The 26,599-nt window shown below is 38.7% G+C and overlaps 1 protein-coding gene across 6 annotated transcripts in view; it reads left to right on the top strand.

Moving 5' to 3' along the window:
* stxbp5a (syntaxin binding protein 5a (tomosyn)) overlaps positions 1 to 26,599 on the top strand; it is a 201,625-nt gene that overhangs the window by 131,571 nt on the left and 43,455 nt on the right. For 2 of the 6 annotated variants that reach the window (XM_048535788.2, XM_048535785.2), the window contains exons 17-21: positions 1,510 to 1,635; positions 4,775 to 4,926; positions 10,284 to 10,346; positions 17,549 to 17,608; positions 17,712 to 17,759. In XM_048535788.2, coding sequence (XP_048391745.1) covers positions 1,510 to 1,635; positions 4,775 to 4,926; positions 10,284 to 10,346; positions 17,549 to 17,608; positions 17,712 to 17,759 — 449 coding nt within the window. The remainder of the gene's footprint in view (positions 1 to 1,509; positions 1,636 to 4,774; positions 4,927 to 10,283; positions 10,347 to 17,548; positions 17,609 to 17,711; positions 17,760 to 26,599) is intronic. The other 4 variants (XM_048535789.2, XM_048535786.2, XM_048535790.2 and 1 more) reach the window with 2 other exon arrangements.

Below are 26,599 nucleotides of genomic sequence, written 5' to 3'. Positions count from 1 at the left end.
CACTGCATTGCAAGGAGAAAACCAAATTTCCATTACCCTCAGTTAAGATGGATTTCAAATCCTGTTTATAAGCTCTACAAACTAGGATGAAACAGTTTCACAGTTAATGTAATAGTTTCGTTGTGTTAGGTTATAAATATAAATCCAAGAAAGTCAATAGCTTCCTATGCCAGTCTCTGTTTTCACTTACCTATAATTTCCTTTTGCAGTAGTTAACTGTATATAAAGTTTGCTGTGATAGCACTTGAACTTTGGGTTAAATGTGTCCAGTCCATTTCCATGTTTATCTGACAAGAATTGACCAAAATGGAATGAGTTTAGATAAGTTAATAAATATTTTTGCATTATATTTGAACTTGGCAGCTGTTTCCAGGAATGTCAGTTGACGTGACCTCCGTACCATTTCACTATTTTTAAAGGCTTGAAGTGAATTTATCTCTAGTAAACAATGTTTTATCAAATAAAAAATGAGTTAACCCCCCCCCCCCCCCCCCACCCCCAGCTTTTGAAAACAAACACAAAATGGAGATTTAAAAAAATACAACAGGTGGAAATCCCATCCCAAAATCCCTTCCAAAACACTCATCCGTGGTATCTTGCTATTTACACAAGAGCATTAATATTAACCTTAGCAGCATCCATATACCTAGTGGAACACTGCCAAACATCCCAAATTATGAAATGAAAAGTAGTGTTCAAGCTTTTGGATTGTAAGGCTAGAAGCGTAACCAGCGTTACCACCTAGATACACATTGATCAAGGGCTAACTTTTCATATTTAACAAAAAAAGTCACCTTTTGAATTACTGAATTGCTTCAAATAAAAAAAAGTTTGCTCGTTCTATGCTCTCTGGTACTTTACTGCAGAATGGCCTTCATGCAATTTGTACTTGAAAACCAAATTTACCATTAGACAGTTTGAAACTGTAGCTGAATCAGGCCGTCAAATTCTATCATACAAAAGCAAATACTGTGAAGGCTGGAAATCTGAAACTAACAGAGAATGCTGGAGAAACTCAGGCCTGAAAGCATCTGTGCAGAGAGAAACATTTTTGAGTCTGGTATGCCTCTTCAGAACTAAGGTTCTGACCTGTTGAGGTTTCTCCAGCATTCCCCCAAGTTCTAATCCCCAGTTGACACTGAGATGACCTCCATTCAGTAATATGATAGGATTTCTTTATCTGGCATTTTAATTTGAGCAGAACATTTTCGTCTCAACTACAATTAACAAAGGCTCTTGGATGTGGTCAGGGTCAGGCTTAGATGTGTTCTTCATTCCATCCATCTATTGAGGCAAGTCTATACTTACAGAACCTATCACGGATGAAGACAAAGAAGAAATGTTGATGAAAAAGTTCAGACCTTCCTGTTTGATTTGAAGGTGGTTTATTTTCATGTAAATTAGATCCAAGGACAATTCCTAGCAGTAGAAGGCATTAATTACACTTGATGCAATTAGTGCAACCTTTTAAAGGTATCTTACTGATCTAATATGCATTTTCTTCTCTAGAATTAGAAGTACTCCATTAAAACAAGGGGCAGGCTATCAGGCTGAAGTGGTGATTCAGCTGGTTTGGGTAAATGGCGAACCTCCGCAGCAGATAAGCAGCCTGGCAGTGAATTCATCATATGGACTGTGAGTACCTATCTTACTGTTAGTAAGCCTCTTGATCATCTAAGTGCAATAAACTGTGTCGTACATTCCCAAGTTCTGTTGGTTAAAATAGAATGTTGCACCACTGCTGAATATGCTTCCTGCTTTGGGTCCATTAGATCTCAAGTTAACTTTTGTTCCAAATCAATTCTCTTTCTGAATGAGGTGACACCAGGTATTAACCTGTTCATTCCCAGTAATCTTAATTTCTGCCAGAGACTGTAGCCACTACACTGACCAACGTTCATCTTTTTGTTCTTGCTGATCGTGTTAGTACCCCACTTTTTCTTGTACTGTACTCTTTCTGACCCTTTGTCTACATTTTCAAAACCCTCTTAATTTCTCCTCTACTTCCTGCTTGGCATTTGTTCCTCCTGTAAATCATCTGCAATGGCTTCCCTTCCTCCTCTTATGCCATTGCTTTTATAAGTCCTGAGGATCTAGCAGTGACCCCCTTCCTATTTCTCGTTTATATGCAACTTCATCTAAAAACAGTCTATCGCATTTTGCATATTCTCAAATAAGATCCAATTTGATCTCACTACCACATTTCGTTCCGTTCACTGCCTCTGACTTGTCCCAGATTGCCTGACTACTTGTTAAGCAAGAGGGCAAAATGTTATCAAGCTAGCCAAGAACTCAGGTAAGGGTACAGTCAGATCAGCCGTGATCTTATTGAATGGTGTGGCAGGCTTAAGGAGCTGAATGGCCTATCCTTTTATAATTTGTATGCTTGTGTGACACCAAGGATTGGATGGGTGGAAATTTACTCCGGTTACTTACTAGAGCACTGAAGCCATTGTTTGATTAGATTAGATTAGATCAGATTCCCTACAGTGTGGAAACAGGCCCTTTGGCCCAACAAGTCAACACCGCCTCTTGAAGCATCCCACCCAGACCATCCCCCTATAACCCACACACCCCTGAACACCACGGCCAATCCACCTAGCCTGCACATCTTTGGACTGTGGGAGAAAACCGGAGCACCCAGAGGAAATCCACTCCTGGTGAAGTTTGTCTTCAGTCTCCACCATTATCTCCATTCTATAGCTATTGGCTGCTTCCTTCTACATAATCACTTTGAGGTTGAACCTAATGGCTGGCAAACAATTTGACCCCATTGACCATGCCATCAGTGACATCGCCTGTTACTTTTCGTTTGCCCCTTGGATCAGAGTGTTGCTGACAATGCCAGCATTTGTTGCTTAGCGTTGACTGCCTTTGAGAAAACGTCAGTGAATGAACCATAGCAGCCCATCTGATGTATGTTCACGCAATTGACTTGGGGACACAGGGAAAGGATAAAACTTGCAGGAGGTAGTATTCCTCTGTTTCCCCTTCCAGGTGTTGAAAATGAGCAGGAGTTAATGTTTAAGGAGACTTGGTGAGCGCACCTTGCACATGTGTTTACTGCTGCCTCTGCATGAATGATGGAGTGAGTTAATATATAAGGTTGTGAATAGGGGTGCTGAGGTGGTGTCTTGTTTTGTTCTGGCTGCTGACCAGCTTCTTGAGTGGTGGGCCATACTCGACCAGGCATCAGTGTTTTTCAACATACTCCTGACATGTGCCATGTAAGTTGTATTCAGGCTTTGGGATGTGTTTTCAAAAGATGAGTTACGTTCCTCAGAATTCAAGGCTCCGGCATGTTTTTCCAGTTATAATATTTATTTAACTGATCCAGTTCCATATCTGAACATAGATAACTTCCCAGAATATAGATACTGGGGTTTCAGTGATGGTAATGTGGTTAAACGTCAAGGGGAGACATTTGAAATCTATTTATAGAAATGGTCATTGTGTCACTTGTATAGCTTGAATTAACTTCCTAAATCTCTGGGGGCATAAGACTAAGGGTAGGTCATCTAGTGTCAATCAGTAAAATCATGCTGATCTGTAATGCAATTCTAACTGCCAATGTATCTCATTGTCTCACACACCAACCTTCTCTTTTCTTAGGCCCTGCCCCTTACTCCTTCACCCTCTATCTCCCTCACCCACTCCTATAAAACACTTCTCAAAGCCTTCCTTTTGGACCAAGTTTAATCATGCTTCCCTTTCTGATGAGCATTCTGACCCAGTTGCTGTGGTCCAGAAATCCAATACAAATGTGTAACCTCCAAAGCAAATTTCCCTAATGTATGCTGTTGACTTTTATAACTGGCAAACCACTCATCTAGAACCCCATTTAAACAACTAGAGAGGGATAACTTTTGGCCATATTTCTACCTACTTCAATTTTCCTTAGCTTCTTTCATGTTTTTGGTGAAATACCGTATAGATGTGCAGGGCAACCGCTCATCGCCTCTCAGTTTTTTTTTCTTTCTGTCCAAGGCTGTATTGAGTTGTGATCTCTAACACTTAGTGAGCATTGGTTAGCAAATTATTGTTTCGGGCATTCTGGTTGCTAGCACTATCAATGACACTATGCATCATCTTTGCTAATATTGAAGGTAGGAAATGGACAGGTGATTGGCCAATTAGATTTGTGCTACATTTTTGTGGATGACACCCACCTGTATACTTTGTACAGTGGATGCCAGTGTTGTATCTGTACTTGGAACTAGGGGCTTGTTCTGGAGCACAAATTTTCAGAGCTGCAACCAATACATGTTATTGAGGCCTATAATATTGCTTCTATTCAGTCCTCTTGGCCATTTTTTGAGATCACTTGGAATGAAATATTTTGGCTGAAGACTGGTTTTTCTGATGGTCAGGATCTCAGGAGAAGGCTGAGATGAATTATCAATTTATCAATCACAGGTGACCGAAGGTACAGGCTGAGTGATGCACTCTTGTCTTTTGCCTGGATATGGCCAAGAATGCAGAGCATTAATCCAGTCGTTTTTTTTTTTTTGGGGCGGTGGGGCGCGGAATAACTGATTCTAAAGATGGTATGTTGTTCTACACTCCTACCGAAGCACAAATAGTCTCTGTTTGTAATGTTCGAACCAGGGATATATGTTAATCATTGTTTGAATATATTCCGTTGTGCTTTCCAGCCAACCATCTATTGGTTGCAGGTACACCCTCACTTGAAGTGCTAAAATTTCAAGGAAGGAAGCGGGTTTTCAGCTTGTGTACAAAAGATATTGTACTAATAATGCATTTTTCTCTTTAGTTTGGTGTTCGGAAACTGTAATGGCATTGCAATGGTTGATTATATTCAGAAAACTGTACTACTAAATCTGGGCACGATTGAATTATATGGATCGAATGATCCTTATCAGAGACAACCAAAGTCCCCACGCAAAACACGGCAAACTTCAGGGGGTAAGCACTGATGTTTTACTTGTATAACATCTGCTCGGTAGATGTAGGCATAATCTTGATGAGAAACCTGCGTGTGGTAGCTTTAATTAGAAAGCATCCCAGTACAGTGAACTGATTGCTCATGTCCAAGTTTTGTAAGACAGCATAAAATGCTGAGTGACAATCGTCACTGCTGTGGAAAAAAAGGTTCTGTGTGAAAGGGAGCATTATCATCAGACTGAGTTCATGGAATGTCTGCTTATTAACCCCTGGAATAAAACAATATTTGATTTTGCAAGCTGTTGAATACTTCCATAATACTTCTCATCAAAGGCACTTGGTAAAATTGAAACAAATGGTCCTGTATAAGGAATTGGCCGAAGGAAAATGAGCAATGTCAACTTGTTCATTGGCCATTAGGACCTAAGTGAGATGTTCCAGGATTGTCGTTGTGACTTCTAAGATTCTGGTTCTCAGATTTTGATCTAGAAGGGGTGTTTGGGGACTGGTGCATATAAACAAAGTAGAGTTAAGGTTTTTACTGCACAACATTCAGTGCAATCACAGGTGAACTCTGAGGCCAGATGGCCTATTCTTGCTCTGACTTTTACATTATCTCTGATCTGTATATGAATTGGGAACAGAAATTGCAAAGAAAATAGCATAGGCTCAGCTGATTGTGTCCTCCCTTTGCTATATTCTTCTATGATACTATGCAAATAGTTCACCTCTCTCGTGAAGGAAAAGCAGTCAAATAATGAAAAATATAATTACTCTGACTTATGAAAATTTGGTTTTTGTACAAACCAGTGGCCGGTATAATTCAATTCAAAAATGTGGATAGATCTAGCAGGAGCCAGAACAGGTATTTTGAGGTGAAAGACCTCCCATTCTGTATGATTGAAAGAAACAGCTAAAGATGAAACATAGAATGAAAACTGCACTTTGCTTAACACTGATAATTGCTGTAAAGGCAAAATGAGTACAATGAATAAAATGCTGAATTGTTGGGTTAGTTAAAATAAAGGGGATATATGGTGTAAGGACTGGTTACAAGCTCATGTTGCGTACTAAGTTTGCGTTGGGTCAACAAGGGAAAGTCATTTCAGTTTATTTTGGAATACTAAAACTATAAACACAGGCAGGACTAAAGACATTATTTTACAGATTAAATTTTAATTTATTAAACAATATAAAGACAGCAAGACAGCTGCATGAATGTAGACACCTAAATGATCCAAGGCAAACCTGTCTGCAGCTTGATGAAATTCGGCTCAGAGTTGTGAGCTGAAAGCAGTGCTGCAGACACTGCGACACGCTGAGGAGGAAAATCCTCACCTAGACACACTTCCTGGAGACCACTGCGTCCTTTAGCTGAGGCACATCTGATTTGGCTTGTGGAATGGGTCAGTATGACTGTAAGTGAGGTTGGTATAGGGTTCTAGAAACTAGATGTGGAGGAGCCGTAACTCTTGCAATTGTCTAACAAGAATGAGGAATTGCAGCCTGTAACCAGATCTGATGATCTACATTCCAAAGTGCTGAAAAGAATACCTATAAAGATGGTGGATGTCATGGGCAATCATCTTTCAAAATTCTGCCAACACTGAAATGGCTCCTGCAGTGTGGAAAATAGCAAATATAGACCTCTTAAAGGAAGAAGAGATAAAACGAGAAATTCACAAGTTAGTTGTCCTTGTGTCTGTAGTAGGAAACACGTTTGAATTTATTACAAAGATGTGATAACTGAACATTTGGAAAATAATGGTAGGATTGGGCAAGGTCGACATGGATTTCTGAAAAAGAAATCAGAAACAAAACAGAAGTTGCTGGAAAAGCTCAGCAGATCTGGTAACATCTGAGAAGAGAAATCAGTTAACGTTTTGGGTCCAGTGACCCACCCTTAAGCCTGTTGCAGATTTTTTGGGAGGGTGTGTAACTAGCAGAGTAGTAAAGCGGGAAACCAATGGTTATAGTTGTTTTAAATTGTTAGGGTGTGTATGGATAAGATCTCGATGAGATTGGAAGTAACAATATACTGACGTGTTGACATTTGGTGAAGAGACAGAAAACAGAGTTGGTTAGAAACAGGGCATTCTCAGGTTAGCTGTAACTAGTAGCTACTGCAAGTATCAAGACTGTACTTTAATTTAATTTAATCTGTAAAAGTGGCCATGCAGCACTGAGATCCTCTGATCCTCATTGTTATTATTTCTGCTTTACATTGTCCTTCATAATTTCTGTAACTTTTAATTCTACAATAATTTTAATGCTCTCATTAAATACAAATCAGTTAATTGACAAGGTTAATATGCTGATAGGGCCTCAAGTTTTTTTAAAACTCCTAAACAGCCTGCGCTGTTCTCAATAACTATTAATGTATTTGTCTTCAAGCCTTAAATTCTACTTCAAAATGTAGTTTTCCAAAGTGTGTCACATTTTGGTTTGAGATCACAAAAAGTTATAAGGAAATAGACCCCAGTTATGTTTGATTTTTAGTTTATCACTTATTTATGAATTGCAGTATCTACTATGTTCTTTGCTTTGATCCAAAGCTTATCACAGGCAAAAGATTATCTTGGTGTAGTTCTTTTTTCCATTGCATCTTAAAGTATGCTGATGGTGACTTTTGCATATGTCTTTTTTTTCCTAGTTTATATAGAGTCTGTGAAGAGACTGTATTCTTTGTATCTAAGTTATCTCCTGATGGAAATTTTTTTTTGTGTTTGGAATTTTAAGTTAATGTAGCCTAAATGTCATTATCAATCTGCTAGGTCCCTTTTTTAATCTTTACACATGAGATAATTTGTGAAGATTAGTCTGTTGCAGCTACCTACATTGGTTGCATAATGCTTGTAGTTATTCTTGACTAGCTTTGTCAATAACTGCTGTATAAGAGTATACTTAATGTTAAGCAGGTGAGTTGTTTTTCGAAATCTGCCGCTGTAGCACCTGTGAAGAACATGTCTCATGGAGAATTGATGTTACCATGTTTGTAACCTGTTAATCATGCCATCAACTAAGTGGTGACAGATTCCTGGTTTGCCCTATAAAATTACTTGTCAAAAGCGTGATCACCAAACATGTATTTTTCACTACAACCCGAGTGTCCAACTAAAGCGGAAGATGGTTGTTCAGGTACAGCAACAGTTAACATCTGAATAATTCTGTTGATATCTATTTTTATTTGTTTTGTTCCTATAAGAGATCCATCCAGACCCCCTTCAGGACTGAAGAGGCTAGACTTCTTTGCTCTTTCCTCCTAATTCAGCCTCTGACTCTGTTTCTTCACCTCTTTTTCATATCATTTATAAGTTCTAAGTAGCTGAACTTGGTATTCTTTCTTCAATCACTGGTCACACTTCTTGAATTGTTCAAGAAGCATAGAAAGGACTTGGTTTGTAGGCTCCACTGGTTGACCTTGAGGAATTCATGAAGCGAGGAATGAGTGATAGGTTAGGGGGCATGTATCATTTTTGAGTAAGATACGTTGCACAATCAGAAACCTGAATACAATGAAATAAAATAGGAATGGCACTATGCTATATCTTTGTAGTGTTCTGAAGATTTCTTTTACAATGAGCATTGACACATGGACTTCCATTTTTGAAAAGAGCCTTCATTTTTCAACACAGGCATATCACTAATTGTTTGGCCACCTGTCTAAAAACTAATGTTTCATTCCTATTGATATCTCTGGGAGTTAGGTGGTTACAACAGACAATAACAATTTTTTTGCATGAGGATCTTGCACTTAGGATGAAGCTGAATGTCTAGTCTGGTAGAGTTCACTGTGAATTGGAATTTTGGAGAAAATTTTGTGTTGTACCCTAAATGCTGTGTAGGGCTATTGGGATACTTATTGACCAGGGTTACTGTCCAGGTGATGAGGTTGCCGCATTCATGAACAAATTGGATAATGGCATAAAAAGTCAAATATCCAAACTTGCTGATTGCACAAAATTGGGCAGCATTGTAGACAGTCAACAACTCAATAAAATTACAACTGGACATTGATCAATAGGCAAATGGACAAAGCTGTGGAAGGTGGATTTTAATATAAGCAAATTAGGTCATCAATCTCCGAGATTTATTTTATTTTAAGAAGGCGTGAGGTTAACTACTATGGATCCTTCACAAGATTTCGAAGTTCAAGTGAACAGCCCTTTAAAATACCACTAACAAATGCAGAAAATAGTCCAGAAGGCTAATGAAATGTTGGCCTTCATACCTAAAGGGCTGGAGTACAGGGGCGCAGATGTTTTGCTGCTGTTATACAAAATCCTAGTTAGACCCCAAATAGAGTACTGAGAGCAGATCTGGGTGCCACACCGTAGGAAGAATGTTTTGGCCCAGGAGGGGTTCAGCACAGGTTTTCAAGGATAATACCTGGACTTCAGGAGTCAAATTATAAAGAGAGATTAAACAAATTAGGCTTTTATTCTCTAATTTAAAAGGCTAAGGGGTGTTTGAGTCAAGGGAACGACGGAATAAATAAAGATAAATTATTTCCACTGGTTGAAAATTCTGCAGCTGGAGACACAATCTCAGAATTAGGGCCAGGCCATTCAGGAGAGATGTTCAAAAGCATTTCTACGCAGAGTAGAGGAGGTTTGGAATTCTCTTCCTCAAATGGCAGTTGATGCTAATTCAATTGTTAAGTTTAAATCTGGGGGACACATTGTTATTTAGCAAAGGTATCGAGGGATATGAACTGAAGGCAGGCATATGGAATTAGGCCCCAGATCAGTCGTGATATTATTGAATGGTGAAGCAGGCTTGGGGTGGGCAGGTGTTTGCTGATGGTCTATTCCTGTTCCTGTGTTCGTATAAATGGAGAATTAACATAGCAAAGAGAGATTTTAGCTGAGTTAATGTTAAGGAAGAATGGCCTTGAATGGGAAGACGTTTTGATGGGATTTTTATATCTAAGTACATCAAGAACCTCATTGTCTCTTCCTCGAGAATATTCAGGCACCAATGTGTTCTTGCTGTACATAATGCAGGTTTAAGCATGACACATATTTCAGTTAAGGCTTTTCAAAAATTTTGCTCCATTGAAATTCTAAGATGTTTTCCAAGAGATGTAATAGGCGTGTGAATCCTCTCTGGTTTCTGTGATTAGTTTGAATCTCAAAACAAGATGTTTAGCATTGATGTTATGGTGCTTGGCTATCCCATTAAATCACACAGAACCTCCTGATTCTCTGATCCAAATGTTTTTTAACTTGAATGTTTTATTAAACATTTTTTCTGTTTTCATCTGTTTAGTATTCTGTAGCAACTTGAAATGTTGCTCTGCATTAAAGGGGCTAATAAATGCAAATTCAACCTTTGCAATATGTTCTTTCTGGTAATAAACTGATTTTCTTTGCTAGGTCTCTGTGATATCAATGAGGGTTCAACAAATCTAGATGACCGCTGCAAGTCTCCCACATCAGGTAAATGTGTCAGTGAGTTCTGGGATTTTGTTTTCAAGGTGATGAATTAATTGAGAATGGGATATTTGTATTTATACAAATAGGTATGCAGAGCAGCAGGGTGTAGTGAACAGACATAGAATCGGGCAGTGCATGTAGATAAGAAAACAAATTATTTTAAACAATATCTCATCACTCAGTATTTCCGCAGTGCAGAGATGAGAAGTAATGTGAAAATAAACGGCATAATTCTAGTTTCATGTCATTTCATGCTGAAGTAAATAGTTTTCTGCTATCCGATTCTAGACAAGTCTAAATGACACTTTACAGAAAATGATCCTGGATTAATCATGAGATTTTTGGCTTTTGTAGGACTTCACCCCTTGCGCCCCCCCCCCCCCCCAAAAAAAAATCCCCCATCCTCCTGTAAGCAAGACACCAGTAATGGTTTGAACCTCCTTACAATACATTACAAAGCAATTGCTTTCCAGTAAGGTGTAGATTTTGAGCAAGTGAAAGGGAGCATGTGGGGGGGGGAAAAAGAGCAAGAGGATAGTAATAAAGAGGCATTATGTCTCGGGTTGTGAAGTAATACCATAACATTAACACAATATACCATTAACTATGTACAAGTGGTTCAATTGATGTTATAGTACTGTTGTGGAAAACGAAATGAAATGTAACCTTTCACTTGGAGATCATCTTAAATACAAAAGATTTTAAAATGACCGGTGTTTTGTAGAGTAATAAAAACGAAGTTCTGGATAAACTCAGCAGGGCTGGCAGCATTGGTGTAGGGTGAGGAAATAGTTAATATTTCAAGTATAATATGACACTTTGGAACTGAAGAGTAGTCCTCTTGGACTCAATGTTAACGCGTCTTCTCTTTCCACGGTTGCTGCAAGACAGCATTTCTGCAGCATTTTTAATTTCATATTTCCAGTATCTACAATATTGGTTTTATTTAAATTATTTTCTGTAGAATGTATTGCCATTAATTAATTCTCTGCTTATGTGGATCTGTGGTTCTATTGTCCATGATTTGCAGTTTTAGTTTCAATCCTAAATTGCAGTGAAATGAGTTAAAATTTGGCTGTGATCCGATTTCTGTAACTGTTATTCTGTGTGTACAGTTTTCCTACAGAATTCTGAATCAGCAAATCAGTTCACGTTACTTCCGTGATGCTTCAGATTCAATTATTCTTCCTTTTTATCTACTGAGTAATAAAGCTGACTCTTTTTGAATCAAAAAGTGAATGAAATGTTCAATCAACAGTACTGTCAACCAAATAATTCGAGGTGGGGTAGCAGGACATAAAGTCAACCAGTATATTTTACTGCAAGGCAAACAAGAAGTCTATTTACAGATGCAATTAAAGAAACTCAACTTCAATTGCAAACAGAACTTGTGATAAAAGCAGCAGCAACTTGTGTTAACAAAACTAGGCTGATTCTACAACAAAATGCAGCGAATGGAAGATAGTAATGTGTGTAAAATCAATTCCAGCCACTTAAAGCACAAATAAAGATATGAGATAATAGTTTCAGTTCAGACTGAAGATAGTGGTGTCCATATATGCAGCTGATATTGTATTGTGCCTGCAAATGTCTGGCCTTCTGTAAGTCAATGGTGTCCAGCTGTCAGAAAAAATGGAAAATATGGGGAATACTCAACAGGTCTAATTACATCTGTGCAGAGAGAAATCAAGTTAACCTTTTGAGCCTGATACATTTCATGATAATTTGGAAAATTAATAATTATCAGTTTTGAACAGGGAGAAGAGTGGGGAATAGGTGAAAAGGCCAGATGTTTGCTCTTTACAGTGAAGTGGAAAGGTCTCAAGGAACAAAGAGGAGAGGGTTCTTCGAGCTGGAGGATTGGACCAAGGTTTCACAGAGGCTGTGTTCCCTTCGGAAAGTTGAAAGGGATTAATGAGGTTTCACCATGCGCTGCAATTTTTTTTTAAACAAGTGGTTTTTGGCTGTTGCCTTTCTAGGATACACCATGCACTGCTAAGTTCTAAACTTCACATTGTGATTATTTTTCTTTTGTCATCCTTCTTCTGTTTGAAAAAACTTTGTTTTAAACAGCAATAGTAGTTTGGACTTGGTGCAGCAGTGATCCTGTCTACATGGCCACTTCTCCAACTCCAAAATATTTTTGTTTTTTTTAATGTAGTTCAGCCATGTCATGTTGCATATCTGTGTTCTCATGGGATTTTGCTTATGTTAAATCAGCAATAACGATAGCGCCTTTATCTGGAAGTAGCCTAATTTGTTGTGTTCTCTGCACACCAGCGCATCAGCTGAGGGTGATAGGGGTGAAAAACATTGTGGAATTATGGTTTAGTTGGGAACATAGGAACTGGAGTAGGCCATTCAGCCCATCAAGTCTGCCCTGCCATTCAATTTTATCATGTTTGATCAGATGCTTCCTTGACTTTTGTTTACCTTATTCCCCATTAACCTGCACATTATGGTAAGCAGAAATCTAATCAATCTCTACCATAAAACCTCTCAAAGACTGAATTTTCTAAACCTTCTGTGGAAGTGAATTCCAAAGGTTCACAACCCCTGGATAACATAATTTCTCCTCATCTTGGTCCTAAATGGCACCCCTTATTTTTAAATTGCGCCCCAGTTTTAGACTTCACAGCCGGAAGAAACCTCCTGTCTGTGTTTATCCAGTCTATCCCATTCAAGTGTTTTGTAGATTGCAATGAGATCACCACCTTTCATTCTTTGAAATTCTAAAACATGCAGGGACAGTTCACCCAATCTCTCTCCATAGGGTAGTCTGTTCATCCAGGCAACAAGCATGGTGGACCTTTGTTGCTCTCCCTCTATTGTGATAGTATCTTTCCTGAAATAAGGGCACCAAAACTGCGCACAAATCTGCAAAGCTCTAGGATCGCATTGTAGCTTAGCTGCAATTGGCAACTGCTGCTGCTGCCACCATGCTAGCCTCCAGTAAGTTCCAATTTTCTTTTTGAAGGAATAGTAGGCCATTTTGACAACAGCTCATGTTTTTGGGTTTTTGTTTGTAACTCTTCTACAAAATACCTGGCTTTTAAAACTCGTGTTCTGTAAGTTGGATGAAGCACTGTTTTTGAGTTGCTGAGATGTGCAGATAATTGTTAAGAAGAGCTGAATCTCAAAAAGGACAATTCATTTCATATGGTTTACCCAGATTTCCAAAAGATGAAGTACTTTGAGAATCCTTTACAAGCAGAATCCAGTAATAATTAGTGATAAATGAGGATTATTCCTGATTGCAAAGTTTTGTTTATTCATGGGATATGGATGTTGCTGGTTTGATCAGCATTTATTACACATCCCTAATTGACCAGCGGGCAGATGAGTCTCAGCTATATTTCTGCGAATCTGGAGTCACATGTATGCCTGACCAGGTAAGGAAGCCAGATTTCCGTCCTTTTAAAGGTAAACCAGATAGATTAGTCCAACAATTGCCTGTAGTTTCATGATCATATCTGTTAACTTCAGATTTTCATTCAATTCAAATTGAACCATCTGCCATGGTAGGATTCAAAACCGGATCCCCAGCATGTGCCTGGGCCATGGATTAATAGTCCAGTGATAATACCACTAGGCCATTGCCTTTAGGAAAGGTGGTAGTCGATGTAAAAAGGAAAGGAGATGAAGTATATATTGAATAGGATCCTCCAAGAACTGACATATTTCAATATCTCTGGGGATTGTGTTTAGTCCTGGATCTGAGTATCAGGTTGCATTGAACTTTACTGTAATGTGTTGAAAAGATGTTGGCCCAGTTCTGTTCTCTTAGTTTCTTTTGTATCAGTGCTGGTTGTTGCCACCTGCTGTGTGGTATTCTCTTTGCTAGTTTGCTAGTTGCTCCTTTTCTGGTCTAACTCTGTCAGGCTACCTTTATTTGGTAAACATACAGTACTGTTAGATCCTTGATATTGGACTTGCGGTTTGAGTTTGGTTCATTAGATATTGGCATTTTATCTTGCACTTTTTCATTGGTAGCACTTTATCACCAAATGGTCAGCGATGCAAGTCCAACATTTCTTCCTTTAAAACACTTCACATTCTAATCCTCAGGAATCTCTTTTGGTCAAAGATGGAATATAATGATGAGATGATTCTACTTTGCTAATTGTTCCTGCAGAGAAAGAATGTGCATTTGCAGAATCTAGTCAATACCTTCAGGAGGTGAGGGAGTGAACGGAGTTAAGGAATTGTCGATGTCATGATAACTTAAGAAAGGAATATGAGCATTTTTAAAATGAGTTTCAAAATGCTTTACAACCAGTGAGTACTTTTGAAGTAAAATCAGTGTTACAGTGTAGAAAATATGGTGAATGTTTTGTGAGCAGCAACATCTCTCGAATAGCGATGAAATAATAACCAGGTGACCGCCTTTAGTTTTGTTTACTTTAAATTAGTTTAGTGAACACAATACGGAGGAGAACTTGTATATTTTTCTTCAAATAGAGCCCTGCAATCTTATTTAGTCACATGACAGTAATTACTTGAATGTCTCATCTGGAAGACTTATAGTTGCAAGTTATCAAGGTGAGGTGCTGCATTAATTCCAAAGTGGCCTATTTTCTGACTTGCCATAAATAGTGCAATAGAATGCCTCATTAAACAAAATGGTCTTTGTTCACAGCATTCCACTTACTAGTTTTAATGTTGATGCTTATTTTCTATTCATCTGCATTCTTGCTTTCACCTCTACCCGGGTTGAGATCCACAATTTTATAATTTGTCATACATAATTTTATAACTTACTATAATCAAAAGACATTCATTAAATTTACAAAAAAGCACAAACACCAGTTTTGAACTGATAATGGGAACTGCAGATGCTGGAGAATCCAGGATAACAAAATGTGAAGCTGGATGAACACAGCAGGCCAAGCAGCATCGCAGGAGCACAAAAGCTGACGTTTCGGGCCTGGACACTTCATCGGAGAGGGGGATGGGGAGAGGGTTCTGGAATAAATAGGGAGAGAGGGGGAGGCGGACCAAAGATGGAGAGAAAAGAAGATAGGTGGGGAGGTAGGGAGGGAATAAGTCAGTCCAGGGAAGACTGACAAGTCAAGGAGGCGGGATGAGGTTAGTAGGTAGGAACTGGAGGTGCGGCTTGAGGTGGGAGGAAGGGATGGGTGAGAGGAAGAACAAGTTAGGGAGGCAGAGACAGGCTGGGCTGGTTTTGGGATGCAATGGGGGGAGGGAACGAAATGGGCTGGTTTTGGGATGCAGTGGGGGAAGGGGAGATTTTGAAGCTTGTGAAGTCCACATTGATACCATTGGGCTGCAGGGTTCCCAAGCGGAAAATGAGTTGCTGTTCTTGCAACCTTCGGGTGGCATCATTGTGGCACTGCAGGAGGCCCATGATGGACATGTCGTCTGAGGAATGGGAAGGGGAGTTAAAATGGTTCGCAACTGGGAGGTGCAGTTGTTTATTGTGAACTGAGCGGAGGTGTTCTGCAAAGCATTCCCCAAGCCTCTGCTTGGTTTCCCCAATGTGGAGGAAGCCACACCAGGTACAGTGGATACAGCATACCACATTGGCAGATGTGCGGGTGAGCATCTGCTTAATATGGAAGGTCACCTTGGGGCCTGGGATGGGGGTGAGGGAGGTGGTGTGGAGGCAAGTGTGGCATTTCCTGCTGTTGCAGGGGAAGGTACCGGGTGTGGTGGGGTTGGAGGGAAGTGTGGAGCGGACAAGGGAATCACGGAGAGAGTGGTCCATTTCCTATCTACTAACCTCATCCCACCTCCTTGACCTGTCCATCTTCCCTGGACTGACCTATCCCCTCCCTACCTCCCACCTATACTCCTCTCCACCCCACCTATCATCTTTTCTCTCCATCTTTGGTCCACCTCCCCCCCCCCTCTCCCTATTTATTCCAGAACCCTCTCCCCGTCGCCCTCCCCGAAACGTCAGCTTTTGTGCTCCTGAGATGCTGCTTGGCCTGCTGTGTTCGCTCCTTTTTTAGGACTTAACAAATTATCCGTTCACCCAATTAAACTACCTAGCTCTTTTTGAAAAAATCAACCTGTTCAGGTATGCTTTGAGTTTGAGCTCCCAACTTCTAGCTTAGAAGTAGGGAACAATGCCAATGTGCCGCAAGACTCTGAGAGCTGGACTCTTCTTAAACAAAGTATTTAATCACCCTATTCAGAGATGTTTTGACGCACCTCTTGAGCAAGTGGAACTTGAACCCAGGCCTCCCTGTCCAGGGGTAGGGACATTATCATTGTGCCACAAAAGCTCCCCCCACCTGTATCTAAACACAAGGTCCGATGAACTTTCACCTGCCCTCAATCAACTCTGGACCTGTTCTGGTTGGTCAGTTAAGGAATGTATGTTTCTAATATAGACTAATGGGCAAACGGGCATTATCTAATAATGTTTGCTGGACCCTCGCCAAGTAAGAACCACTGCCTTCAGGATTGGAATGGTTGTTCTTTAATGTTTCCAAATCCTAATATAATGTTCATATTTTAACCCTGCTTTGTTATATTTTCATGTGTTTTTCTTGTAATTAAATCTTCTGGCAAGAAAGGCCTCGATCATAAACCAGTACATTAAGGGGTCAGTGAAAATTTTGGATGCATCAAAGAAAGTAGCAGAGAAGAAATTAAAATGGCATCGTGAGACAAGGAAGCTGTAAATTGGAATGCTGAAAAGAGGAACACCTGATAGATGGAAGGATACAATGGCAAGAGACTTAAATACAGCAGCACTTGAAGACCCAGTGATTGACAAGAGGAAATAAAGGCTGATCGATCAGTGTTGTGGCAATGTGGCAATGCCAAGTAAAATTGGCAAAACTGAAAGAAGAAAAACTGTCCTGAATAGCATCTCAAGTAACCCCACCGCAATGCATAATTATTTGAGGGATAGTTCACTCTATCCAGGTGTCAGGTGACTGGTTGGAAGTGACCACTGCTAATGCTTCAGAAAAATTCTAAAGATATACATGCGTTACAAAATGCTGACTGTACCAAGGAGATGGGGAATATGTAGGTCTTTTGTTTCTGAATTCCTCAAGGATATCCCTTTGTGGAGAAACACGTACATCTCCCTGAAGTGTCCTAACATGAGATTGTATCAATAAGCTCATTTGTGCACCTTACATTTTTAAATCGAGATTTCTATGATAGGAAGATGAAATGTTTGTGCTGTTTTGTATTTAATACGTTGTCAATATATTCCTGTGTAGGTTCTACCTCTTCATGCAATTCAGAAGATGAACAAAAATTGCCTAACTTTATAGAAAGGGGTATAGTATTATTCTGGTGCAATATCATTTCAGTTCTCAGATTTTTTTTTGTTTTGGAATTAATTTTTCTTTGATTCACATTTAAAATGTTATGCTTTTCCAGTGAAAATCAAAAGCAGAAAATTATCCAAGACCGTAGTATCTGATATAGGTATGAAGTAATAATTCCATAATTTATTAATGCCTTTATTTTCGAAGCACTAACCAAAATGCAAATGAACAATCAAAGCATCTTGCTTGGTGGCTTTTCTAATCCACACTCAGTGCTTTCGGCTGTTTTTGATCTGGGAGTGCAGTGCATGATTGTGTTTGATCACTTTGTTTATTAATTTGGGTTTGGTGTCATCTCAAACTGTGATCGGAGGTTTGATCATCATATGAATCATTTTTAATTGCTTCTTCTCCCAGATCTTGCTGTTTTTATTATTTGTAAGAGAATAATTCCATTAATTAAGATGGTAGTATTTTCTTTTTTAAAAAAAGTCAACTTGAGTTTTTAGATACATTGTGAAACCCTATTGAAAATAATCATAGGCAACAATTGTAAAACCAATAAGGGGAAACAGTTTTTAATATATTCTGGGTTCTTTTCATATCGCAAGTGATATTACATCTTAAACCTGTGTATTTTAGTTCACTTTTAACTGGTGGGTTGTTGTGCAGTTTTTGGAGGTTCAGCTCTTTTTGCACTAGAGGTGATTGACTTCCACTGTGAGGATCGGTGGCAAAAATAGAAGCAAGCGCAGCTCTGAGGTTGTCTGGCTTGTGGTACTGATTATTGCCAGAATAAATATTAACACGAAAGCAAATTGTTAAATTATAAAACAGAAAAGTACTTGCTTATTGGTGACTTTCCACCTATCTAGTGGAAAGCCTGAACAGAACATGTGACTCTTGATGTTCAGACGATAGTATTAATATATGCTAGTTGCTCTCCCTTGGCATTGCACATAAGGAGTGTAGTCATGATCTCAAGTGGTATTATAAACCAGGGCATAATTGGATGAGGATGCACAATGTAAATTTGTCTATCTTACAGTCATTTGCTGTTTGTTTTGTTTCTATGTTCCTGTACTAAATTATGTCCACATTTGTGTTGAAAGCTGTTGGTGTAAACTTTAATGTTAGACAGTTTCTCACATGTGATGACATTGCTTGGGAGAATATCATTAAAATTTATAAGTTACCATCCTTTTACAATATAAATGTGGATTTAAAATTGAATTTGTTAACAAAGCCTTGCAGGCTTTAATATCTTAAAGATATTGGTTTGTATTTAATTTGTATTTACATTCTCTCCCTGTAATATTTTGGTGCAATATTTCAATCTCACTCTCTATTTTGTCATAGTTAGACATGCAACTAGATATGTAAATGTACCCAAGTTAATCTTCCATGATTTGCTCATGCTTTTTTTTAAAAAAATTCCACCTGATACGCTAAATTCTTGCTTCGTCATTCACATAAATAACTTGCATCTGGGTTCCTTTTTTGACATGTGGTTCAATCAAAGACCATGTCGTTCCTCCATGCTTTGTGTCTGATATTCTCTGTAAGGAATTCCTAATGTTCAAAGTAAATTATATTTGAAGATTCTTCCATACAAAAAAACTCCTTCTATATTTCTTCAATTGATTCTGAAATGAATTTAATGTAGTTTTTGCTCTGAATCTAGATAATCTATCTGAAACTTCCATTTGTAATTTTTCTAGGAGGCACAGCATTCTTCCTTGCTGAATTTGGTTTTTGATTTGCCTCCCATCTTCCAACTTCTTGCTGCATATGCAAAAGATGGTTCCACGCATATGTCAATTCTGTTTCCAAAGGTGTTGCAGTCACTTCCGGCATTCAATCGTTGTCAGCTAGGATCCAGTTTTAGACTTGTTGTACAGAAATTTTTTTAACCTAATATGTTCCATGGTATTTGGAACTGAGCCACTTAAGGAGGTGTTTATGCAAATATCCTAATGATTGGCCAAGAAAGTAGCTTTGAAGAAATATCTCAAATGAGAGATGGGTAGAGATGCAAAGAGGCTTAGAGAGAGAGATTACCAGCATAAGAACCTGATGGCACAGCTGCCAATGGAGAAACAAAACAGATCGTCAGGAGCCCAGAAGGAAGAAGCTATAGCAATCTCAACTGTTTTATGACGAGAGAAGATTACATAACTATACAGCAGTATAGTAATTGATGCAACTCCAAGGATACAAAATCTTACAGGACTGGGAACCAACAAAAATGGGACTTGATGCAAGTCAAGACAAAGGCAGCAGAGCTTTAGAGGACCAAGAATGAAAGTTGGGAAGCTGGCTAACAGAGCATTGGAGCAGTTGAGTTCCAAGCTAACTAAAAGATAGATTAGTGCCTCAGCAGGAAACGGACTGAGGTGTGCAAAGACGGAAAGTGTTGAAGTTATAAGTAGGCAGTGATGGTGGTAGAGATGGGACAGGGTCAGGAATCACGCAACATCAGTTTGTAGTCCAACAGGTTTATTTGGAAACACAAGCTTTCACAGTGTCATTCCTCCTACAGGTGTTAATGTAAGGGGTGATATCGGACACAGAATTTATCAGCAAAACCTCAAATGTTCACACCATTGATGAGGATGTCCTGAACAAACCTAAGATATAGTTAAATCTTTACTCCATTAGAAGATTTTAATTGATTAATATGTATATGTATGTCCCTGAATTCCTTTCAAGTCTCAGTCCTGAAAGAACTAAAGGTTTTAGCAGTGTAATGAAAAAGGTGACATTTTAGGTAAGACAATGCATGTTAGGTGTGAAACCTTGTTTAGAATCGGTCTGTGTTTTAGTTTGGAGTCAGACTGGTTTTATTTCTGTCGGAATTTATAAAATGCCATATTGACGGACTGTCTATAGATAGTGGGCTTTTTGAACAAAATAAAAGGTAACATCTGCAAATAAACAAATTCACCCCCTGCATTCACATGTGTATGGGTGTGGTGGTGGGAGGTGCTCGGAAATGCATGTGTGGTGGGGAGAAGAGTGCATGGAAATGATGGGTGTGATGAGTGAGTGTGTGGGGTCACCTGTAGTGCGACATGATCCATGAGGACGGCCTCAACTGGGGTTTCAAACTATCAGCTGCTGCTTGGTGACTCTGCGTTATTATGTATACTGAAGTCCACCTCGGAGAGCATTTACCCAAAGATCCAAGGCTGACTATCCTTGACTGCTGAAGTGTTCCTCCACTGGGAGGGAACATCCATGCCTGGTCATTGCGTGGTGTTATTGCATCCTGTCTCCCTCTGTTCCTCTCTCTTTTGTGTGCGCTCTTGCTTTCTCCCTCCCCACTCCCCCAAACAGACGTGCGCACACACATGAACCCATGGGGTGAATTTGTATTTGCCAGTACATTTTTATTTTGTTCAAAAAGCACGCAATTTATAGACAAGCAGTATGGTGTTTTATAAATTCCTAGTTTAAAAATAAAACCAGTCTGACACCAAACTAAAGCATGGACCGATTCTAAACAAGGTTTCACACCTAACGTGCATTGTCTTACCTGAAATGTCACCTCTTTCATTACACTGCTAAAACCTTTAGTTCTCTCAGGACTGAGACATGAAAGGAATTCAGGGACATGCATATACATATTAATCAATTAAAATCTTCTAATGGAGTAAAGATTTAACAATATCTTAGGTTTGTTCAGGACATCCTCCACAATGGTGTGAACATTTGATGTTTTGCTTATAAATTCTGTGTCTGATACTACCCCTTACATTAACACCTGTAGGAGGACTGACACTGTGAAAGCTTGTGTTTCTAAATAAACCTGTTCGCCTATAACCTGATGTCATCTGATTTCTGACCTCCTCCACCCCAGTCCAACACTGGCACGTCCACATCGTGGTATAGATGATCGTTAGTCAGAAGCTCAGTCAAGGGTCAGATAAGGTACCAAGAGAGTGAACAATCTGTTTAACAGGCCTATATCCATATGTTGAATTAAGCAGCAAAAAACTCTGAAATATACAAAGATTTTATTGTAAACCTCTAGTTGCTTCGTTATGGAGCATTTCCCTGTCCAGGAGCCAGCCCCCATTGGAGGAAGAATCCAGCTCTTAAATGCAAAGTCCATTGACTGTAACCTGCTCTTAACTCTCGAACTGTTCTGAGTAACCCATCAAGGGTCCTGCATTTCTAACACCAACAGACTCCCTTTCTTTGAAGAAAACAAAATAGTATTTATGCAAGAGCATGTAGATACAAATAACAAGCTTAGTTTCAGATTCCCACTCCTAGATGGCGAGATATTGTTCTTAAACTTCCAATGGTTTTGCTTTGTTTGACAAGGTTTGCCTTCAACCTGATAGTTGATGACTTGTATCTACCCACCTACATTTAGATATTTTTCCCTTTTCTGGCATCTGCTTTAAAGTGGTTATATCTATCCTAAGCTTTTTCTCACTTACACATTTTGTTGAACACACATTATGCCACAACGACTTTCTGCTCACATCTGGTGTTCATGCTCCACTATAGGTTTACAATAGGACTAGCTTTTTCCAAGTACAACTCAGGGTAGAATTACATTTGACGACTCCTGCTTATTTTCCAATGTATTTGGGAGCTCTAAAGGATTTACTGCCAGTTTTGGATACCTTGCTGATTTCAAGTGATTGTTTCATCAAAGTCATTGGTGTTCCCCACAAAAAGTTACCAACATGCATCATAAAGATGCCCTGCCATTTTCCATTATAATGCCAAAAGAACACTTCTGGTTCCACTATTAGTTGTGAAGTTCCCGTGTTAACAGAACTGCCCTCTTTTTTTTTTTTTCTTTCGAAAAATTACCACACTATAAAAGCACAATTCAATTCACAAGTGCATTTATGTAATTTCCAGAACTTCCCTTCTTTCCCTGCGGCTTCCTTCGATAGCTGTAAGAATACTTCCCTCTCGAGTGTGTTATATTGAAGGAACACCACTTTGATAACTGTAGAGTTGCACTTCCAAGAAAAGGTTATTAAAATGACTAAAAATACTTTCAAAATTACCTTAGCAGCACATGGTATTGTTTGCTTTATTAACAGAGACAAAGACTGAAGGACCAAGGAGGTTATGCTGAATTTGTTGAAGCCTGGATTATTGTGTACAGTCCGGAGTGTCATATTTTAGGGAATTTTACAGAAGTGGTTTACAAAAATGGTTCCAGTGATGAAAAACTTCAGTTATGGTGATAGATTGGGACTTGTTTAGATTAGAAAGGCTAAAAGAAAATATGATCGAATTTTTCAAAATTTGAGAGGAGGCTGGACAGTAGATAGGGAGAAATGGCTCCCTCATGAGAGCATTAAGAATAAGACAGCATAGGCATAAGATCAGTTGTAATAGAAGTTAATATGTGAGAAACTTCCTCAATAGTTAAAGCCTGGAATATACTGCCTGGAAATGTAGAGGAGTTAGATTTAATTGAGGCAATCAAATAGAAATAATATTCATGGTTACATCGGAGAAGGTAAGAGAATGGCACTAAGTCATATTCCTCATTGAGAGAGCCACTGCATATATGATGGACCACATGGTCTCATTTTGCATCCTAACAATTCTCTGTTCCAAAACCCCTCAAAATAAATGGAATTTTCTAAGTTTTATGTTGTATAATTGATCGTAGACTGATAGAATGACTACAGAACAAAAGGAAATCACTTTAACCTGTAATGTCTGTACTGCCCCTCCACCACAACAGCTCACATTGTCCCAGTCTTCCATCTTGCCCAGACCCCTGCATATGTTTTCACATAGTTAAATTCTCTTTTAAAAGCCTTGATTTGAGTCTGCTTCAATCACATACTGAGTGCATTCCAGATCCGAATCATTCATTATGTAAAAATGTTTCTCCCAATTTGCCGTTGCTCCTTTTGCCAATCATTTTAAATCCAACTGCCCTGGTTTTAAGCACTTCCACTAATTGAAACAGTTCTCCCTATCAATCCTTACTACCATACTTGTGATAGTTTTGAATATCTCTCTCAAAACCTTTCTTGAACAACTCATCAATTCCAACTTCACCAATGTATCCACGCAAATTATTTCCCTCGTTCTGGAAACTATTATTGTAAATCTTTTCTCGACCTTCTCTGACTTCACACCTGGTGGTCAGAAATAGAATAGAACACTCCTGATGAGTGTTCTAAACCTTTGTTTTATAATAGTTCACAATGTGCTCATTTTATTTTTACCTTGTATTTCTTTTTATAAAGTCCACAATCCTACATGCTTTACTAATCTGCCCTATTACCTTCGATGCTTATTCTTATCTGCTGTATGTCGTATGTCTAACTTCCTGCGTAATATAATAGCAAAATGGTTTATCTTTGGATCATTAAATATGCCATACATGATACAACATTTCTTCAGTGGTATTTCCAAATAATTATTTAAACTGTCAATCAATACAACTGAAATGTAAATACCAATAAAATTGACAACAGTGTATTATTTTCTTGGTATTTTGCAAGCCTCAGCCCTCACTGCAAAATAAATTATGTAAGAATTAGATAATTATACAATATCTCCATTCTTACACTCAGGATAAGTGGCAGATCTCATGTTGTAATACTACTTGTACAAATTATAAAATTATTTGTCAGATGAGAGTAGCGGGAGTTAGCATCTCTGGCCTGATCTCTCTCTCCCACTGTTCACCTTTCTTAAAAAAAACTTGTTCAATGTGTAGAATGTGTAACTCACGTGAATCTTCTGTGGAATTGCTCATCAGGGAAATGTTATGTCATATGGCTGTGTCTATCAACAAGCTGAGGTTAAGGATTTATGTTGGGACCAAACTAGAACACCTGGGGTTGTTGAAAGAGAGATAATGGGAACTGCAGATGCTGGAGAATTCCAAGATAATAAAATGTGAGGCTGGATGAACACAGCAGGCCAAGCAGCATCTCAGGAGCACAAAAGCTGACGTTTCGGGCCTAGACCCTTCATCAAATGTTCCTTTGAATTAACAGTTACTTAGTCCAGAGAAGAGGAAGTAAAAATTGCAGCCATTAGCAGTCTGTGTTCCTCACTGGCACTTCTCTTGACACCTCCACAGTTGCTGAACTATCAAACTGCATATTCAACCTCCAGTACTCAGTGAACCAACATTTTCTTCAATTAACAATTAGGAGATCGTGGCTTTCAGAAATTCAAATCAAAATTCCATTCCCCAGCTCCTGACTCAATTTTCTTCATCAGTAACAATGTGAAACTGAACCATGCAATTGGCATAAGTAGTCTATTTGACCCCAATATGAACTGCCATTCACATTTGCACCACACCTAATGTCCACCCCAGAATTCATCAGTCTTTGCACTTGTCTGTATTTTCTGCTGTTAATCTCCTTCATTAATTGTTGTTACTTCTAGACATGGCCTTTCCAGCCCACACTGACAGGCTCCTACACTCTACCTCCAATAAACTTTCAGTCAGCCACAACTCTACCCAAGTCTTAATTAGCCTCAAGTTCTGCACTTAGCGATCAAAATTATTTCCTGCTCAAGCAAAGTCTTGATCAATCCTCATTTTCAATTCCCTCACCTCACTCATTTCTATCTTTGTAATTTCCTCTAGCTCTGCAGCCTTCTAAGATATTGTGCTTTTCAGATTTGTTGTGTTCCCAATTATTATTGCCCCCCCACTGGATTCTCACGCAGTCTCTTTCTCTCTCTTCTCTTCCCCGCCCCCCCCCCCCTTCCCCACCATACCCTTCACCTATCTCTTTGGCCACCCCGTGCCCTCCCCACCCCTCCCTTAGAAATTTATACCACTACAAGGCAATTAAGCCTATCCACAGCAATTGACAATCTGTAATTTGATAATGCTAAAGGCAGAGAATATTGTACATTTCATGGAAAATGTAAAGCTATTTATTTCAGAAGCTGTAATTGAAAATTTAAGAATGGAGATTGGATTTATTTAAAACCAGTGCATTAAGGGATAAGGAAACAAAATTGGTAACTAAGGTTAAGATACAGATTCACTGTGATGTAATTTAATAGGACAGGTTCAAGGGACTGGATGGCCTATAGCCGTTCCTGTCAATAATTATAGAGCAGCATCCTTTAAGTTGAATTTGACTCTCTAGGGCAGACGTAATGAACTGTGCAAAAACAGTTAGTTGATATTAAATGCTAAATGCTTTCTATTTTTAATTATTATAGATCTAGGCAGATATAAGAGGAAAATTATTTTTCAAAATATTCCATGAATCTCCATTCAACCTCTTATTGGTTGACTTTTTTTTAAATATGAGAAACATCAACATTGATTTTTCATTCTGTTTGCTGTTTATTTATTCATAGCATAGGGTTGTGAGTTGCCTGGCTTATAAAAGATTCAGCTAATTAACTGCAGGTGTAACATAAATTTGTCTACTGAAGTGATGGATAAGAAACATAAATAAGTACAATTCCTCTGCAGATAGATTAAATATCTGCAAAGAAAGTCCTATTTCCTGTAATGCTAATTGCAATTTCTTGGTCTATATTGAGAAAAAAGTCCCACAGTTGCACTTGGTGCTTTTCTATGAATAATCTTCAACATATGTTGATGTTAGGATGCCCAAAGTTATCAGTTCCTGAGATCATATGCTGTATGTATTTAAAAAAAACTTGAATAACATCCCACTTCATTATTAGCCTAGTTTTGAAGTTTTCTATTAAGTAAGAACTTTGTGACTAATCAGTGGCAACATCCAAATTCTATTACTGCTTTTCCTAATGCACATGTATGCGTGGGGTGCAGTCTATATCATCTTCATTACATTTGACCACTGTTCAATCTTCCTGTTGTTTACTTAACTGGTCCAAGTTAATGGATCTATATTATCCTGAGTTTAAAAGAGTAAGGGAAGAAGTGTATTAAGTTCTTAGAGGGCTTAGAGTTATAGTCACTTACGGCACAATTGCAGTCATTTGGCCCATCATTCCCATGCCGTCATCTTGCAAATCAGTCCCAGTCCCCTG

The sequence above is a fragment of the Stegostoma tigrinum genome, chromosome 9 (assembly GCF_030684315.1).
Source record: "Stegostoma tigrinum isolate sSteTig4 chromosome 9, sSteTig4.hap1, whole genome shotgun sequence".
NCBI classification, from domain to species: domain Eukaryota; kingdom Metazoa; phylum Chordata; class Chondrichthyes; order Orectolobiformes; family Stegostomatidae; genus Stegostoma; species Stegostoma tigrinum.
The sequence above is the reverse complement of the archived record's forward strand: the minus strand, read 5'-3'. Positions and strand labels throughout refer to the sequence as shown.